General features: G+C 40.2%; 2 protein-coding genes across 4 annotated transcripts in view; both read left to right on the forward strand.

The window, feature by feature from the left end:
- LOC122970937 (vinculin) overlaps nt 1-14,646 on the forward strand; it is a 30,023-nt gene extending 15,377 nt beyond the window's left edge. The window contains exons 3-21 of one of the 2 annotated variants that reach the window (XM_044337311.1): nt 924-1,074; nt 2,774-2,882; nt 3,327-3,449; nt 3,584-3,744; nt 6,679-6,772; nt 6,902-7,049; nt 7,549-7,702; nt 7,815-7,990; nt 8,631-8,821; nt 9,620-9,819; nt 10,582-10,710; nt 10,839-10,988; nt 11,162-11,270; nt 11,358-11,660; nt 11,753-11,877; nt 12,114-12,299; nt 12,395-12,598; nt 12,708-12,812; nt 12,930-14,646. In XM_044337311.1, coding sequence (XP_044193246.1) covers nt 924-1,074; nt 2,774-2,882; nt 3,327-3,449; nt 3,584-3,744; nt 6,679-6,772; nt 6,902-7,049; nt 7,549-7,702; nt 7,815-7,990; nt 8,631-8,821; nt 9,620-9,819; nt 10,582-10,710; nt 10,839-10,988; nt 11,162-11,270; nt 11,358-11,660; nt 11,753-11,877; nt 12,114-12,299; nt 12,395-12,598; nt 12,708-12,812; nt 12,930-13,076 — 2,965 coding nt within the window. In that variant the 3' untranslated portion in view covers nt 13,077-14,646. The remainder of the gene's footprint in view (nt 1-923; nt 1,075-2,773; nt 2,883-3,326; nt 3,450-3,583; nt 3,745-6,678; nt 6,773-6,901; nt 7,050-7,548; nt 7,703-7,814; nt 7,991-8,630; nt 8,822-9,619; nt 9,820-10,581; nt 10,711-10,838; nt 10,989-11,161; nt 11,271-11,357; nt 11,661-11,752; nt 11,878-12,113; nt 12,300-12,394; nt 12,599-12,707; nt 12,813-12,929) is intronic. The other variant, XM_044337313.1, reaches the window with a different exon arrangement.
- A 1,622-nt stretch (nt 14,647-16,268) lies between these two features.
- adkb (adenosine kinase b) overlaps nt 16,269-17,540 on the forward strand; it is a 108,773-nt gene continuing 107,501 nt past the window's right edge. The window contains exon 1 of one of the 2 annotated variants that reach the window (XM_044337595.1): nt 16,269-16,445. In XM_044337595.1, the coding sequence (XP_044193530.1) occupies nt 16,396-16,445 (50 nt within the window). In that variant the 5' untranslated portion in view covers nt 16,269-16,395. The remainder of the gene's footprint in view (nt 16,446-17,540) is intronic. The other variant, XM_044337593.1, reaches the window with a different exon arrangement.

Genomic DNA, 17,540 nt, shown 5'->3' on the forward strand with positions numbered 1-17,540 from the left:
CTTCAGTAGTTCCCTGAATAAATCTGTAAATCCCTTAAATATCATCAAATAATGGACTAAAAGTACAAAAACCTATATTGTACCCCTTTGAACCATCAATTTGCATTACATGGGGAAACATCTGCTTTTTTGAGGAGATATTTGTTCAATAGAAACTTTACAAAATCCCCTTCTGATTCTGTTAAAGATAATTTGCTTAGTATAGAACAAAGTTTATGCACAAAGAAATCTGATAATTAGTCACATCATGCAAGCAGTGCTGTAGTTTGTTGTCACAAACACAAGCTGCAAATTGTGCACGCATAACTTGTGGTACAGGAAGGAAATTACTGACCATAGTGTTAGGATGAGTAAGATTTAGACAAAGCTGTGAACATGGCACCATGAGGTGACAACTCTGTGTAAACGGTGTAAGTTTTGGTTGATCATTTTTCAGTTAAATGATTCTGGTCATTTCTTGGTTGTTTTTGATTAGAACTAGTTGCAGTTACAGTCCAATTTAATCTAATCTTGTCAATTAATTTATTTGAATCTCTGAAATCCTATTTAAATGTCTGAAGAATTCAGGCATTGACGTAGGTGTCAGTCACTACTTCCTGATTCCCAATTTAAACCCTTGTGAAAGATTATATGAAAGGCATTCATTTATACAACATCATCTTTCACCTTAATATGTTGCTAAAATGTGATGAAGAGCATTTGACAGCAGGAAATGTCACAGTCATGTTTAGACAGCAGTCACTATATGTTATGGCTATCTGTACTCCTAAAGCTTCCATCTGTTTTTGCTGCAGACTATTTGCTGTTTCCTTGCGTAATGCTCATCTGGCTTCTGAAGGGCTTCTTTCCATCAGCATGACTTGTTTTGAGGATTTTTTTCAAATCAAATCATCTTCAATCAGTCATCATCTTCTTGTCCACAGAGTGGAGAATGCATGCACTAAGCTGGTGCAGGCTGCCTCCATGCTGAAAGCTGATCCATACTCTGTTCCTGCTCGGGATTACCTCATCGATGGCTCCCGAGGCATCCTCTCTGGAACCTCTGACTTGCTCCTGACCTTCGATGAGGCAGAGGTATTCATTCATTCATTCATTCATTCATTTTTTTCTTTTATTTCCTGTAACTTGTGACACAGCTAAATATTATATGTTTTAGAGGGCCATTGTATTCTAGCACACCTCATCTACGTAGTGATTTCCTACATCCTGAAGGAGGGGTCCCTAATTTAAGAATGGCGGTTAATGACGGTTTATTGTAGCAACTGACAACGGAGGGATTTATTTCTTTGTGTATTGTGCTGTGAAGTTCACATACTCCATTATTAAAGCGAGTAAAATAGTAAAATCATGTGTGATTTCACAATTTTTTTTAATGTGATCTTTTTGCCTGTTCAGGCCAGATATTTACTGTTGACGTTTCAGATGACAGAAAGAGGGAAATATCTCAATATGACATCTACTTCTTTGAGCTTTGGCTGCAAACCAAGCCACAAAGAAGTAGATATCCACATAAATGAAAGCAGGAAACAGAATTTGTGATAAGCTCATAACCACAGGGCACCAGAATACATCATTTCCAACACAGGAATTGAAACTTCAGTGCGCTGCCCCGCCTGCCTGCCTGGGAGCCAAATTTGTGCTAAATACAGCTGCCAGAGTAAAATAGAGATATTTGAGCCTAACCATGCAAAAAGAAATTGCAGTGCGCTAAATTGCAGCAATTCATAGACTACAGGCACCATTTATATGTATATTTATAAATTCATTCCCAGTGTTTCACTTTTATATTAATTGTTAATTTGATCCTTTTATACTAAAGTTTGTTTTTGTTCCTGCCCCAGACATATCCTTGTCATAACTGTTTAAGAACCAAATGTGGGTGGTTATGGGCTTACCTGTATGTTAGATTTTTATTATGCTCACATATTGTTTAAAATCAAACTCAAAAATCCAAGTCTAATAGAGTCTAATAGATATTGTATTGCTGTGTCTGTATCATAGAAGTTAAAGCAACTTGTGGGGATATTGAGGAAGACTGACCGACTGACAACAGATGCTGAGAAATGGAGAGAACATAGTTAATGTAGCCTATAACTGTGTTAAAGGTTGTACCATTGATTTTCACTGAGCAGCAGCTGAGCTGAAGGGCTTCAATGTCTTGTTAATGGACACTTGAGCATACTCAGCCTCAGTCCTCTGCTGTCAAAGAGGACTGAGGCTCTTCTTGTATAAGGACAGTATCTAGTCTTGCTACCCTGCAGGGTACTATAACGTCTATAAAGATGACAGAGAGGTAGATAAATATGGCTCACATGTTTGTGGGACTCTCCATACATCTTACACAAACACTCCCTGGATGTTGAACCAGGCAGGAGTATCATCTATCAGACCCATCCTTCTTTTCCTCTCAGGGATGGAGGGTAAAGTAAAAAAAAAGTTGCAGATCAGCGGTCAGCAGGCATCAGGCGTCCCAGCCCTGTCTGCAGCAGTCAGCAGGACTCAGCAGGAGTCATCAGTCAGCGGTGCCATCATGTTTTCCAATGGAGCTCAGGGATAGCTCTGTGTAGTGTTTGTGGTGACTCCAGCAGTCCACATAGAGCAGGAGTGAAGCAGGACAAAGAGGCTGGAATGTCAGTAGGCAGCATTATCAGAGTGTAATTAGAGGGAATGTGAACGGGAGGAGGGGGCTGTGTTTGCATAATCACTGTTCTCTGAGGATGAAAATTGTTTTTGAATTAGCTTTTGTTGATGTTTTATCCCGTCATTATCACAGGTCCGCAAAATAATCCGCGTGTGTAAAGGCATCCTGGAGTACCTGACCGTGGCAGAGGTGGTGGAGTCTATGGAGGACTTGATCACATATACAAAGAATCTGGGACCAGGTCAGTCTGCTGATACAGAAGCGGAAAGATTTCTTTGCAGAGGTCTTGATTTGACAGTATCTCAAAGGATTTGCTGTCCTGGTTGACATTTTCAGCCTGTATGTGCTGGAGTGAACGTATTGTTTTTGCAATGTAAGCATTCTTTCAAAAATAAAACTATGACATTCTGAATAATTGTCTCTGTCACATTAAATCCCCAATTTCAAGTGTTATGTTTTCGTATTAGTTGAAGGATTACTGTAAATGATAATATCCAAAATTGTCATCAGGCTAAAACATGTCTGTTTAGAAGTTTTGGAGATATACATTTCCCACTTACATGTCTCAGAGTAAAAGTAAAAATGTAAATATTCAAGTACTATTTCCATGAAATTACACTTAAAGTACATTCATTGATTAAATGCAAGTAAATGTTCATTTCCACCTTTTGTTTGTTGTGTTCAGGGATGACAAAGATGGCAAAGATGATAGATGAGCGACAGCAGGAGCTGACACACCAGGAGCACCGTGTGATGCTTGTCAACTCCATGAACACAGTCAAAGAGCTGCTGCCCATCCTCATCTCAGGTAATCACACCCTACCTACACATTGCACGGTTCAGTTTTTAGTTATTCCATTTTCATCTTTATCTCTTAGATACAGACCCACACGATGTACTTCTGGTCAGCATTATTGAGTGGAGTTCTGTTTTGTATCTCAGGTATCAAAATATTTGTGACAACCAAGACATCTGGCAGCCAGGGAGTGGAGGAGGCCTTGAAGAACCGTAACTTCACTTTTGAGAAGATGAGTGCCGAGATAAATGAGATCATTAGAGTGCTGCAGCTTACTTCCTGGGACGAGGATGCCTGGGCCAACAAGGTATGGACCATAAATGACGTGCTTTTACCTAAGTTTGTCTATGGCCATCAAACTCACATGCACACTCTGTTACTATGAATAAACTTGAGGAAAAAGAGACTGTGGCTTTTGCTCTTCTCGCTGCTCAGAGTGTTAAACCAGTTTTCGCACATTTAAAAATAAGAACTGGAAGCTGTGTTTGTATGAGCAAAAATTTAATTTTCGTCTGCTACCCACTGTGCTCTCACACACTCCAAGAACGCCTTTGGCAGGAAGCTGCAGATTGGAGGGAATATGAAGTGATGTTTTTCTCATTTGGTGTATTTTTTTTTTCCCTACCTTAAAGGTATACTATGCAGGATTTGTTGATTGATGTTTGTAAACACACAGCATTCAAAGTCATGAGAAGGGTCCAACAATGAGAGGAGAGAGAGTGAATGAAGAGAGTGAGCAGCTACTTACTTTCTGATTGTTTCAGAGCGGTTATGGTCTAAAGCACAAATAATCACAACCACAAACCTCCGCACATTTGTGTGAATGCAGAGCTTCATCCTGTCCGCCGTGGCCTCTCTGCTCTGCGTGTGTGTAGCTCAGCCCCGCCCTCAGTCAAGCAGACACTCAGACCTGCAGCTCTTTATACATCCAGAGTGCAGAGAGGAGCCAAGGAGAGACACGAAGACAGTGATGTAACCTGTACGCTGTTATTGGCTGGGGGCTACACGCCCACTGCCCAAAGGTCTATTCACTGTTTTTTAGGAAAATCCTGCATAATATACCTTTTAACAAGGCATGCGCTTTGTTTCATCAGGATGACCTTATATCAAGGTTGACAGGTGTGAAAAATGCTTTCCGATCTGAAGTTTACATACAGTTGGTAATTAATTAAAGTAGGCCTGCTTTCTCTCTGCCTCTATGTTGCTGGTTAATATGTTGGGATATTTTATTTTTTCCTGCTCTGCACGTTTGTCTTCTTTCCTGTCCGGTCACTCTTCAAATGGCTCTTTCTTGTGCCACTTTTTCCCTATGTTGACACTTTTTTTTTTTTGTTGTTGTTGTTGGTCTCAGTTGGTATGTGCAGTTGAACATTTGTATTTATGTGGTTCTTCCTTTCTTTTTACTGTTTCTTTCTCCCTTCACCCCCTGTAGAAGGTAAGCCTTATCTCTCTCGGACCTTGGTTGTGCAGCAGCATGTCTGACAGATGTGTGTGCTGTCTTGTGCTTTGTGGTGCCATTGTGTGCTTTTTAGTAGAGAAACAGTCGTGAGGTCAGACTGTCGGATCAATAAAGCAGTTTGAATATTATTATACTGCTAATGGCATTGTGTTTATTGAGGAAGTGTTTAGCAGGTTGAACTGCTGAAATGTTGAAGTATGCATTATCTACTTCTTTCTGGATTTGTTTTGCTTCATAACATGACATTGTATCATCTGTGTGTTCTCCTCTATATCAATTAACCCTTAGCATACTGTATGCATGTCCTCAACTGGTCTGGTTATTGATTGACCTGACTCATGCTGTATTGATTTGGGTGTCATTAATGAGAAATCGTTTTACCAGAATGATCAAGAGGAGGGCGCATAGAAGATCTGATATGAATTTTGATGATATTTGTGATATTTGTTTGAATGGCTAATTCTTAGTTTTAATCCACAAAAACGGACTAGTTTGCTCACAAAAGTTATTTCCATGAATACTAAATAACGCCCCTTTAATAGATTGGACATAATCCCCCATTACTAATGCCATGAACCACACCTTTCTACTTTTTGAGTAATACTATTCTTTGTGTTTGATTATAGGCTGTAATGTATGTGTGTTTGCATTTGACATGAGTGCAGAAATCAAGTCCGTCTTTAACTTCTCTTCACTGGCTTTTTTCACTCGTACACACAGGTTACGGACAGATTTGCAGCTGCACAAGTTTGAACAGAAAACTAATACACCCACGCAGCTCCTGTGACTTCACTTCACACCTATCTTCCTTTTTATTTTTTTTCTTGTTCAGTTCTGTTACCCCACACTCATTAACACTCAGCTATTCAAACAAACATGCTCGTTGTTTTTATTTTGACATGGGGATTATTGTGAGGGCTCGATTTCTCATATCTTGTTATGAATCGTTTTAAGCAAAGGAGTGGGGGTTTGTTATTATTCAGCTCTCTGCCGTGAACCTTTTGTTTGAACTCAGAGCTGAAGGTTCAAGCTGCATTACGTAGAACGTTAACATCTGTTTTCCAAATTTCTATTATTTACCTTGTAAAATAAGCTCACTTAATCACTCATTTATCCGCTCTGGTCTCCTGCTTTGCTCCATGTCCTACAGGACTCTGCTTTGTTTAGCAGACTTTGACAATGAGTGGACTCATTGTCGAGTCAGCCGCTGTTGGACGGATTGTTGTATTTCCATCCACTCAGATTGAGATACAATGGAGAGTCGTTTGGCTTTTATAACATGACACGCTCATTATTGACCATTGAAAAGAATGACGGAGACAGCATGTGCTACGTGGTTGTGTCTGACATGTTAGTGATGCTGCACAGTGCACAAGGACTTTGCTGTATGTTTATTTTACTGGAATAAACAATATGGGGAGGTTTGAATGTGGCAATGACGAGAGCCTGGAGCTTTTCCTGACCATGTAACTAACTCAGGAAAAACTTTTGAATAAGGAAGAAGTTGCTCCAAGCTCAATTTCAAGTCATGACTGGATTTCTGTATAGGAATATAATTATATGACATCACATGTGAACCTCATCCACACAAATTATACTAGTTACAGGAATATAGACTTGAAATTAACACGCATTTCCAATGTCTCTAATAATCATGTCATGATTTATAGAGAACATGTGTACGTGGTATAATTAAGAGCATTGATTGACTCATTTTTTTTAGTTTTTTTTGGTTGTATTGATATCCGTTAAGTTATTCATTTATTCTTTCTTTCAAACCCAAAGGACACAGAGGCCATGAAGAGGGCTCTGGGGCTCATCGACTCAAAGATGGCCCAGGCTAAGAACTGGCTGAGGGATCCAAACGCTCAACCAGGTAATAAAGAAACACATCCATGTCCTTCATGTACCTTAATTTATTAATTACGCTTCTAATTAGGGCTGATAACCTAATTGAATGCGGTGTTGTTATTGATGTGTCTGACCATGCGTGTTGTGCTTCTAGGGGATGCAGGCGAGCAGGCCATCCGACAGATCCTTGATGAAGCTGGGAAAGTTGGTGAACTATGTGCAGGGAAGGAGCGTAGAGATATTCTGGGCACAGCCAAGACCCTTGGCCAGATGACTGACCAGGTGTCTGAAATGAGGGCCAGGTACAGACATAAAAGAAAATCGCAACTATGGCGAGATAATTCTCCTCATATTTCATGCAGTCCATGCTTCTTTCATTAGTCTGGTGTTCTTTTATTCTGTTTCCTTGAACCTGTGATTCAGTTTTCATCGCATAGTTTGATTTAGAAATGGTCATTTTGCACTGTAATTTCATTTTCCGTTCCTTAAAGTGTAGTGTGATTGTCACCAGGGATCCTGAGTCACGCTAGATTAAAAGCAGCTGTCTGGTATTAATCCATAATCTACTTTAACTCCTGATTGAGTTACTTGCCTGAAAACTGGGGGATGCCTCTTAGCCTTATCTGGAAATAGAGGCATTAAATTAGGAAATACCGTTCTTAAACAGGAGATAAAGCATATGCTTTCGAGTAAACAAACATGTTGTGTAGATCAGAGAACAAGAATTGTGCATGTGAAAGCTGTAAAGGCATAGCGAGGCTGCAGTTTATTGTATCCATGTGTTTTCTTTGTCCACCTCAGAGGTCAGGGGGCGTCCCCAGCTGCCATGCAGAAGGCCCAGCAGGTTTCTCAAGGACTCGACGTTCTTACGGGCAAGGTGGAGAATGCTGCTCGTAAGCTGGAGGCCATGACTAACTCCAAGCAGGCCATTGCCAAAAGGATCGATGCTGCACAGGTGAGTCAATAACTCTTTTAGTTCTTTTGTTCTTACAAAACATGGATTCAAACCTCTCCGTGTAAGTATTTGATGTTGTTTTGAGTGCTTTTTGTGTTTCCTGCCCCTGCAGAACTGGCTGGCAGACCCTAATGCAGGTCCAGAGGGAGAGGAGAACATCAAAGCCCTCCTCACTGAGGCCAAAAAGATTGCAGACATGTCTGAGGATCCCAAAGAAAGAGATGACATCTTACGCTCAATTGGAGAAATCGCTGCAATGACTGCCAAGTTGTCTGATCTTAGAAGACAGTAAGTTATTAACTGTTAGAAATATCGGGCTGTTTTATGCTGGGTTTGCCCCCCAAGCTTTGTGGTCCCTTTTTCACACTTTATTACAGTAATTCAGGTGCTTTTATTCAATACTTGAATCAATTAAATGCCATCATCAAAGTGCAACTGTCACCACTGTTGCTGGGAAACAAGATGGGACTGTTTTCTCATATGCCGGTAACATTGAGAAATCCGTCTTCAGTACTGTGTATCAACTTGTACTTGACAGTTATTCTCTGTCCATAGATCAGTGAGGTATTTTATCTCTTCCGTTTTCCTACAACAAACCTCTTCTGGTTATTGCTGAAAATGCAGGAATTCCACTAAAGATCTTATCACAACATGCACACATGGCTTTTCTTCCTGTAGGAGTACAGATTTCTTACAACAATTCGACTGGAACCCTTCTTGTTCTCCCTTGTTCAGGTAGACTAATATGGGCTTTTGGTCCGCACCAGAGATTAGTGCTAATTTTACCACATTTTAAGGTGAATTACATCCAAGCTGTGTAAAAGCATCATTAGTCAACCTGATTGACTGCCATACAGACCTCATTTCAACCATATCTGTAATAAAACACTATTTAATTTATTACTTACTTATTTTTAATTCCTTATAGGGGTAAAGGTGACACTCCTGAGGCCAGAGCTCTGGCTAAACAGATCGCAACAGCTCTGCAGAACCTGCAGTCCAAGACTAACAAAGCCGTGGCCAACAGCAGGCCTGCAAAGGCAGCTGTACACTTAGAAGGAAAGATTGAGCAGGCCCAGCGCTGGATTGACAATCCCACTGTGGATGACAGTGGTGTGGGTGAGTCACGCTCCCATCCTCCTCAACTTCCTTGTCTCTTTATCTCTCTCCCTCACATTCTTTCCGCTGCTCCTGTGGCTAAATTGCAGACCAAACACTTGTGTACATGCCACTTTCTACTGTACTTGATATTCTGCAGCGCTCTCCCAGCTTCTTTGGTTTTGGCTTGTCTCTTCTGAATCCTGGAAATCGTCTTATGTGTTTACAATAGAGCTGGAGGCTGGCTGCTCTAAGAGTCATTGGTTTCCCGTAGTATAGTTTACCTCAAAGTAACACCATGAAGTAATACAGAGGAAGGCATGGGTTTCTTTCCCTTCCACTGTTGATACAAGCAGCCAGTAAAATACCAAAACTACCCAGCCATTTGCCGTTCAACTGGTATATAAACAAACATAAAATCTTAACACTTAAACAGTGCTGCAGCAGTTAACTTTTAAGTGCTCAGGTTCCAGCTTTTCAAATGTGAGAATTTATTAGTCTTCCCTGTTTTATTTTATTGTAAATATATATTGGGATTGGGACTCTTGGTTGTACAAAACAAGCAAATTGAAGAGTTCATCTTGGGATGTGTTCAGAATTTTTCACTATTTTATGGCATTTATAAAGGTGTTGTAGCATGGTAAAATGTAAAACATTTAGCAGAAGTGCCTTGTAAAAAAGAAATACAGAAGTGTGACTCAAATTTGTTAGTGTTGATGCACTCAGAGTTAAGAGAAGGTTAAATATGAGTTAATGAGCAGAATGGTATTTTTGGGAGTCTTTATGTTTATAAATTTGTCTGTGTGTGTGTGTGTCCAGGCCAGGCAGCTATCCGTGGGCTTGTTGCAGAGGGCCGCAGGCTGGCCAATGCTCTCCCAGGCCCGTACAGGCAGGAGCTGCTGGGTAAATGTGAGCAGGTGGAGCAGCTCATGGCCCAGCTGGCCGACCTGGCTGCCCGCGGTGAAGGGGACTCCCCTCAGGCACGTGCTGTGGCTCAGCAGCTCCAGGAGGCCTTGAAAGTAAGACGGCTCACACTTAACAGCCAATCTCATTCAGACCTGTAGCTTCACTGTAAATAGATCAGGATTCATACGCTGAGACAGACAACAACCCCCCCTGCTGGTTTTCAGTGGTGGAAGAAATACTAAAAAAATATTAAGTACAATTGATGTGATCATGGGAAGATACTCCATTAAATGTTCTACTGTTAAGATCAAGTAAAAGTCAACTAGTATTAGCGGAATGATGTGCCAGAAGTTTGGGGTTTTTGATGCTTTCTGACCATTTGAAAGATAACATGATGAGTATATTCTGTAAAACTAGAATAATGGCTGTGAAATAAGGCAGTTTTTCATAATACCCTAAAAGTGTGCATTTTATTGATAGATTTTACCTGACAACAACTATTTTTAATTTATTTCATCCAGTGTCTTAAGTGTATTGAATTATGTATAACATTTTTTATTAGTTTAAATCATTTATCAAGAAAAAAATGTCAGAACATTTGCTGTTTTCCGCCTCTCAAATGTGACAGTGTTCCAGAAAAATAATTAATAAGAATCATTTTTGCAGCAATTATCATTTTCCAATATGTACTTTATCAGATTGTATTGAAGTTCAAGAAGAATTTGAATTTTTTTTTCTAATCAGTAAGATAAAAGAGTTACTTGTAAGCCAAAGACAAACCACACACACCCAATATTACTCATTTGTTCTTGTAAGCTCTGTGAGCCACCATGAGTGAGCTGACTAGTTGTAACATCTGTATGTCCTCCTCGCAGGACCTGAAAGGGAAAATGCAGGAAGCGATGACTCAGGAGGTGTCCGACATCTTCAGTGACACCACCACCCCTATCAAGTTACTGGCAGTGGCTGCTACCGCCCCACTGGACGCCCCCAACAGGGATGAGGTCAGTAGTGCAATTACTCTGTGACTTCACCGCAATGAGCCTCCTTCCGTGGTGTTTTATTTATTGGCTGGGGGTTGTATTATTTCTAACAACCTTTTTGGATAATTGTTTCATTTGATCATGTGTAGGTCTTTGATGAAAGGGCTGCCAACTTTGAGAACCACGCCAATAAGCTTGGCACCACAGCAGAGAAGGCTGCTGCTGTCGGCACTGCCAACAAGAGCACAGTGGAGGGAATCCAGGCTGCCGTCAAGTCAACAAGAGACTTAACACCACAAGTATGTCACGGTTTAGTGTTTATATCTGTTTCCGTTTGTGTCTACCCTCCACTCATCACAAGCACACCATCATGCATCACGAGTCAAAGAGCTTAAGTGTTTCTCGCTTTCTTGAGCCAAGTCTATAGCAGTTGTCATTGGACTGGCAATTAACGGCCGGGATTGTTTTATAGGTGGTTTCTGCTGCTCGTATTCTGCTGAGAAACCCCGGCAATCAAGCTGCGTACGAACATTTTGAGACAATGAAGAATCAGTGGATTGACAATGTGGAGAAAATGACAGGTGAGGTGTCATAAGCATAATTTAAATTCCCTGATTGGAGGTGATCCTTATTTCATACATGTAGATTAATATCCTCTGGATGCTTAGGTTTGGTGGATGAGGCCATCGATACCAAATCTCTGCTGGATGCGTCAGAGGAGGCCATCAAGAAGGACCTGGATAAATGTCGTGTGGCCATGGCCAATCACCAGCCTCAGATGCTGGTCGCGGGCGCCACCAGCATCGCCCGCAGAGCCAACCGGATCCTCCTGGTGGCGAAGCGAGAGGTGGAGAACTCTGAGGATCCTAAATTCAGAGAGATAGTGAAGGCGGCATCTGATGAACTGAGCCAAACAATCTCTCCCATGGTGATGGATGCTAAAGCAGTGGCAGGAAACATCCAGGATCCAAGTATGTTGATGTTGCTCACGGATCTCAAGATTACAATTTATACATATGTAGAACCTTCTGATAAATGATAACATGTTTGTTTTGATCACCAGGCCTTCAGAAGGGCTTCCTGGACTCAGGTTATAAAATTCTTGGTGCTGTGGCAAAGGTCAGGGAGGCCTTCCAGCCTCAGGAGCCAGACTTCCCACCACCTCCTCCTGAACTGGATCAGCTTAATGTAAGTTCTTTGATCAAAGAGTCAAGCAAACCTTTTTTTTAATAGATTTGGCATTTTTATTTTATTTAATAGTTTCTAGTTTAGAAAGACAAGAAACAGCCGGAATCAAACCAGGAATATTGCGGTACATTAAACTTTAGTGTGGACTAATCATTTGAAGCTACTTTGGTTTAGTGCTCACAAAAACTTGTGTATTTAAACTGCCAAACCATAATTACTGTAACTTCTCTTCGTAGCTTAATGATGAGGCAGCACCACCCAAGCCTCCTCTTCCTGAAGGTGAGGTTCCTCCCCCCAGGCCTCCTCCCCCAGAGGAGAAAGATGAGGAGTTCCCTGAGCAGAAGGCCGGTGATATGGTTAACGAGCCCATGATGGTGGCTGCCAGGCAGCTCCACGATGAAGCCCGCAAATGGTCCAGCAAAGTAAGTGAACACTGTAATATTGTAATACAGTAACAGACTTCTACTTCAAGCCCTCTGCTACATGATTGATTTTATCTTCCTGTTGCACTTCATAGGGAAATGACATCATTGGTGCAGCCAAGCGAATGGCCTTGCTCATGGCTGAAATGTCACGCCTGGTGCGCGGAGGCAGCGGAAACAAGCGCGCCCTCATCCAGTGCGCCAAGGACATTGCTAAGGCTTCTGATGAAGTCACACGGCTGGCCAAGGAGGTGGCCAAGCAGTGTACTGACAAGCGTATCCGGACCAACCTGCTCCAGGTCAGTTCAGTAGTTTAAATCAGGTTTGACTGTGGAAAGGCTACTGAATATAAATACTGTTTTGGTATTAAATTATTTCACCTCACCTGAATTTCTGACCTTGTTTCAGGTGTGTGAACGCATTCCCACCATCAGCACTCAGCTCAAAATCCTGTCCACAGTCAAGGCCACTATGTTGGGTCGTACCAACATCAGCGAAGAGGAGTCGGAGCAGGTGAGTTTTTCTTATAAACATGTCAGCTCACAGGATTCCAGTTATTTTTCTATAATAGCCTTTGGAATGGGATGATTATCTCCCTCACTGTATCTCTTTTCATGTCTTCTCCGCCAGGCTACTGAGATGTTGGTGCACAACGCTCAGAACCTGATGCAGTCTGTGAAGGAGACAGTCAGGGAGGCCGAGGCAGCTTCCATCAAGATCCGGACAGATGCAGGTTTCACCCTCCACTGGGTCAGAAAGACCCCCTGGTATCAGTAAGAGAAGAGCCAGAGTTCCTCTGCTTCATGCTGGAGCTGTCCAGCTGTCCAGGAGGACATTGAATGGACAGATATATGCTTTATCAGAGCTATGATGTCAGTGCCCTTCACCCTAATGAGGGCAAAGTTTCTCTATTAGTCCCATGTCCTGTCTGTAACAGTTGCTGTTCTGGTAGAATGTAAACAATGGGACTATCAGTGCGAATTATGGGTTAGATTGTTACTGGGAATGTCTTTTTTTTTCTAAAGTGTGTAAAAAATATGTTTTAAAGCTTATTTTGACAAATCCCAGGAATATATATATTTTGATTAGAGGTTGGATTTCACATAATGTAAGGTTTTTTTTTTTGGTCTCTTCTAGACACAAACCATAATAAGTAAAAATTTAAATAACATTTTCTCAAGAGACATTTTTATATCTTTGTACTGATAATTTTTATTGTCATCATTCATTCACCTTTGCTAGGATGAGCACATGAACTTGAGTTGTTACAAGTTGCATTATAGGCCTGCGCTCAGCTCACATAAAATATATCCAGTGGTATTTGTCTGTTTACATAATTCTATATTATCGCAACTTAAAGAGAAACACTGTTCCTTGTTTTACATGCAATTGTAGCAATGTTTATTTACTTCAGAGCTCTGCCAAAGACATTCTGCCACAATCTTAGTATAATAAATAAGTGTAATTGTCTTTTTTTTTTTTTTTTTGGTCAGTGAGACCAAGGCTAGTTTTTAGATAAGCTAATTCAAGAAATAACAAAAATTTCTACCAACAGCAGGTCAAGAAGAAAACTTGCTTGTTAGCTTGCATCCAATTGGTTCTAGATGTGTTTTATGTTTCACGTGTTGCATTGAGATTACAAGTAATAAACAGTAAAAACGATCACCTATTTCCACAGCAAGCTAACAGTTTTTAGTAGTCCGGCAGTCTGCAGAGGCTCATCTTGCCTGCGATTTTTTTTTTTTTCTCTTCCAAAACACTGCACACAGTTGTATGTCTCATGTTGTCTTGTTGTGCACAATCTTTTTTTTTGTGATATACGAATTGCACACTTCTCCTAGGTAGTCAAGGGAACAGCCAGGGCTTAGAGATGAAGCACAGTGTCATCTGCAGCTGGTGAAATCAGTCATCACATTTGTTTCAACATGTCTTGATACACTAAACATAACAGACCACTCCTTGTGGCAACTGTAGTAGATATTTTAAACGTCTGGAGACCATTGGTGTGAATGTGTCTTTTAAGTATCTAAAACCAACCAATGTGCCTTGCAAAAGAAACTTTATTTGCAATTGATTTTGTTTTTCATTTTCAGATAATGTTTTGTATCATTTGCACAAGGTATCATGGTGTTGATTTGTTCAAAACACTCGTTGTACATGATTCTTCTATAAAGTTACATCCGCTTCATGACTTTTACTTAGAGTCAAATCGAGCTCTATGCAAACCTTGAGAACGTTTGTTTAAAAGAATATCAGAATTATGCAAAGCTTACTTTGGCTCAAATGGGGCTGAACAACATTTTGCTTAGGCATTGTTCACAATTTTGTAATAAAGCATTTTATAGCACTTTGAGGTGTGTTTGCGCTTTAATTTCTGAACATGTACGTTAAGCATTGACTTTGTTTAAACTGAGAAGTTTTGCCAAAGAGATCCCTTTTTTAATACTTAGTTGTGTGGGTCAGCAGTAGGGTGAGTTTTAAGATCTAGTTATGACTAAAATAATTGCATGTGATAATAAAAGTGCTTGTGATCAAGTCATAAGTATTTGATATGAACAGGTAGTTGTCTGCATTATACTATGTACTTTATATCATAATACTGGACTTGACCTTCATCATCTAGAGGAAAGTCTGCTTCCCTTCTTGTAATCTGTTTGCCAGTGTGTTTCTAGTCTCACCTCATATTTAGCCTGCTGGACAATAATTCGCTGACCTTTGTACTGACTTCAAACAGCACCTAGATTAGAGGTGTTGTGTGTGTGTGTATATATATCAACTGACTGAACCGTCTGCATCATGTAAAGGCTTAGTTTGTTCTGATGACTCCACAGTCACAACAGTTTTATTTTTCCTGATTTTGTATTAACCATGGCCAGATTAACCCACTAGGGGGCCCTTGGGCCAGAAATGAGCAGAACTGAACCCTCATTCTTTGTTTTCCCTTTGGATTTTATCACTTTGAAGCAGGCCAACAGTATGGTTCGCACAGCAGATGGTACATGTCAGATTATTTATATTATGAGTTGAAGGAGAGTAATTATTTGCACATCACGTATAGGTGCAAGGCTATTAGAAAGCAATTTTTTTTAAAAAAAGGTAACACCTGCACACTTACTCCAAGCTACAAAAGTTTAACCTGGACATTTTATATAAGAACACATCTCCGTATAAGAATTTAAGGTCCCTCTTTCTTAGTGTACTATAATATATTTTTGAACATATGTGATGTTGACTCTGACATACATGATGATGAATCTGATGTAATGTTTATGTGTAAGATGTATGTTTGATGTATTGTTTTTTGAAGTATGGCCTTTGAATTCCTGCTCTTTTCTATGTGCTTTGTTGAATTATTAATTGCTTTGAGATGTTTATCACCCAGGATGGTTTTGATGGTTAACTACACCTGTCATCATAGTGCTTGTCAGTCTATTGGTGTGCATGATGTATAAATATGGCTGTGTTTTCCACTTTTACAAACATTCTGACCTGACTGATTGTCCAGCTTAATTATAGGTTTGTTCTGTCAGTTAGTTTGTGGGAACTGAATTGAACACTCACACACATTCATGTAGGCACTTGCAGCATATAAACACAATCAAAGCTACATAAATTGTTAAATTGAAATTTCAGTTGAGCACAGATAAACTTCCCACTTTCATAAGATGAATGTGAAAACAGCCGTTTAGTATCTGCGCATCGTTCTGCCATGAATTAATCACAAAAATTCAAGCATTCTGCACAGTTAAGGTCAAACATCCAATTAATGTAATAATAAATAGATAGAAATATATGTTATAGATGATTTAACACATTACACACTGTCAGACTGTGGAGCTATAGAAATATAATTATAGATATGTGAAACAGGTGATGTTATGTGAGGAGAAAGTAATTAACTAGGTAACACTGGTAGATCCCTGAACATAATTAATTATTTTCTCTCTAGGTTTGCATGCTGTTAATCAATTTGTCCATTAGCATCATCATCTGTGGGGAAGGACGCTGCAGCCTGTTACTACTCTTCACCGACAGTGAGCAGTGGTTTCTCCGGCTCCACAGCGCCAACAAACACGCTTAAAGCCGTTTAAAAACAATGACTGAAGAAGATCCCAACATGTCGACAGGGAGGAAAATAGCGTTAAGGTAATAAAAACCAGCAGGTTTTGTTATATGATACGCGATGCTCTGTGCAGCTAGCCGCTGTAGCTAGCTGTCAGTGAATGCAAACGTCGCTAGCGTTGATGTAAACTGACAGCGGGGAGTGCAGGTTGCAGGCTAAGCTGTTTGAACCTTTGAACGTTACACCAACTGAAAAAAAACCGCTGTTCACGGTTAGTCACCGTTTGTTCAGTCATAACGATGCTAACTACAGCTAGCAGGAGAGGGTGGGTTCATCACATGACTGGGAGACAAGATTTGTCGCTATTTTATGCAACCTGTGGTTATCCTTTAAGAAAAAAAAAAAAGATAAAAGCTTGTGTAAAAGAGCGGAAAAGCCTTCTGTTAATTGATGAAGGATGAAGGTTTTGACAGGCGTTAGACAAACTTTAACGTTAGCTAAGAAGTTGATCAGTGATGCTGGCTGTGACATAACAGTATTTCTTCATTAAGAGTGAGAATTTTGTGTGTATTCATATTCAGTATGTGTGTAATTCACCAATATTGAAGATTCCAGGTGTTGCGTACATAAAAATGTGTGTTAAATGATTAACATGTCACAGACGGTGAACATGAAAAATGCGAGTTAAGATAAACAGAAGAAAAAACAAAGCTAGACATTCAGTACAAAGAGTAAGTGTTGAGATGTATCCTGTTTTACTGTTTCAGTATCATGATGGTTTTATGTTTCCTGTCACCGTTAATGAAGTAATGACATATTAATGTCACGTTTCCAGTGCTGGCAGGCGGCTACAGTCTTGTTGACATTGTGAAGACTGTTTTATTGTGTGCATAATGTGAAGTGAACGATGCGGCGTTCACTTGACTTGAGGAAAACTGCACTCTACACATAAATGTCCATAGAAATACTGAGTTTAAAGACAATAGTAAGACAAGATGAGGAAGTTTTCTGCAGACTTCTGTTGCTCTTGGCAAAAGTCAGTCTCAGAATGTATACACTTAACTGAACTTAAGTCAACTTTAAAGCACAGTTGAGCCAAAGTACACAACAGAGAGAAAATAGAGCAAAATAAAGGCGAGCACAAGGTGAAAAAATGGCATGTTCATGACAAACAGAGA

This window comes from Thunnus albacares, chromosome 20, assembly GCF_914725855.1.
Source record: "Thunnus albacares chromosome 20, fThuAlb1.1, whole genome shotgun sequence".
Taxonomy (NCBI): domain Eukaryota; kingdom Metazoa; phylum Chordata; class Actinopteri; order Scombriformes; family Scombridae; genus Thunnus; species Thunnus albacares.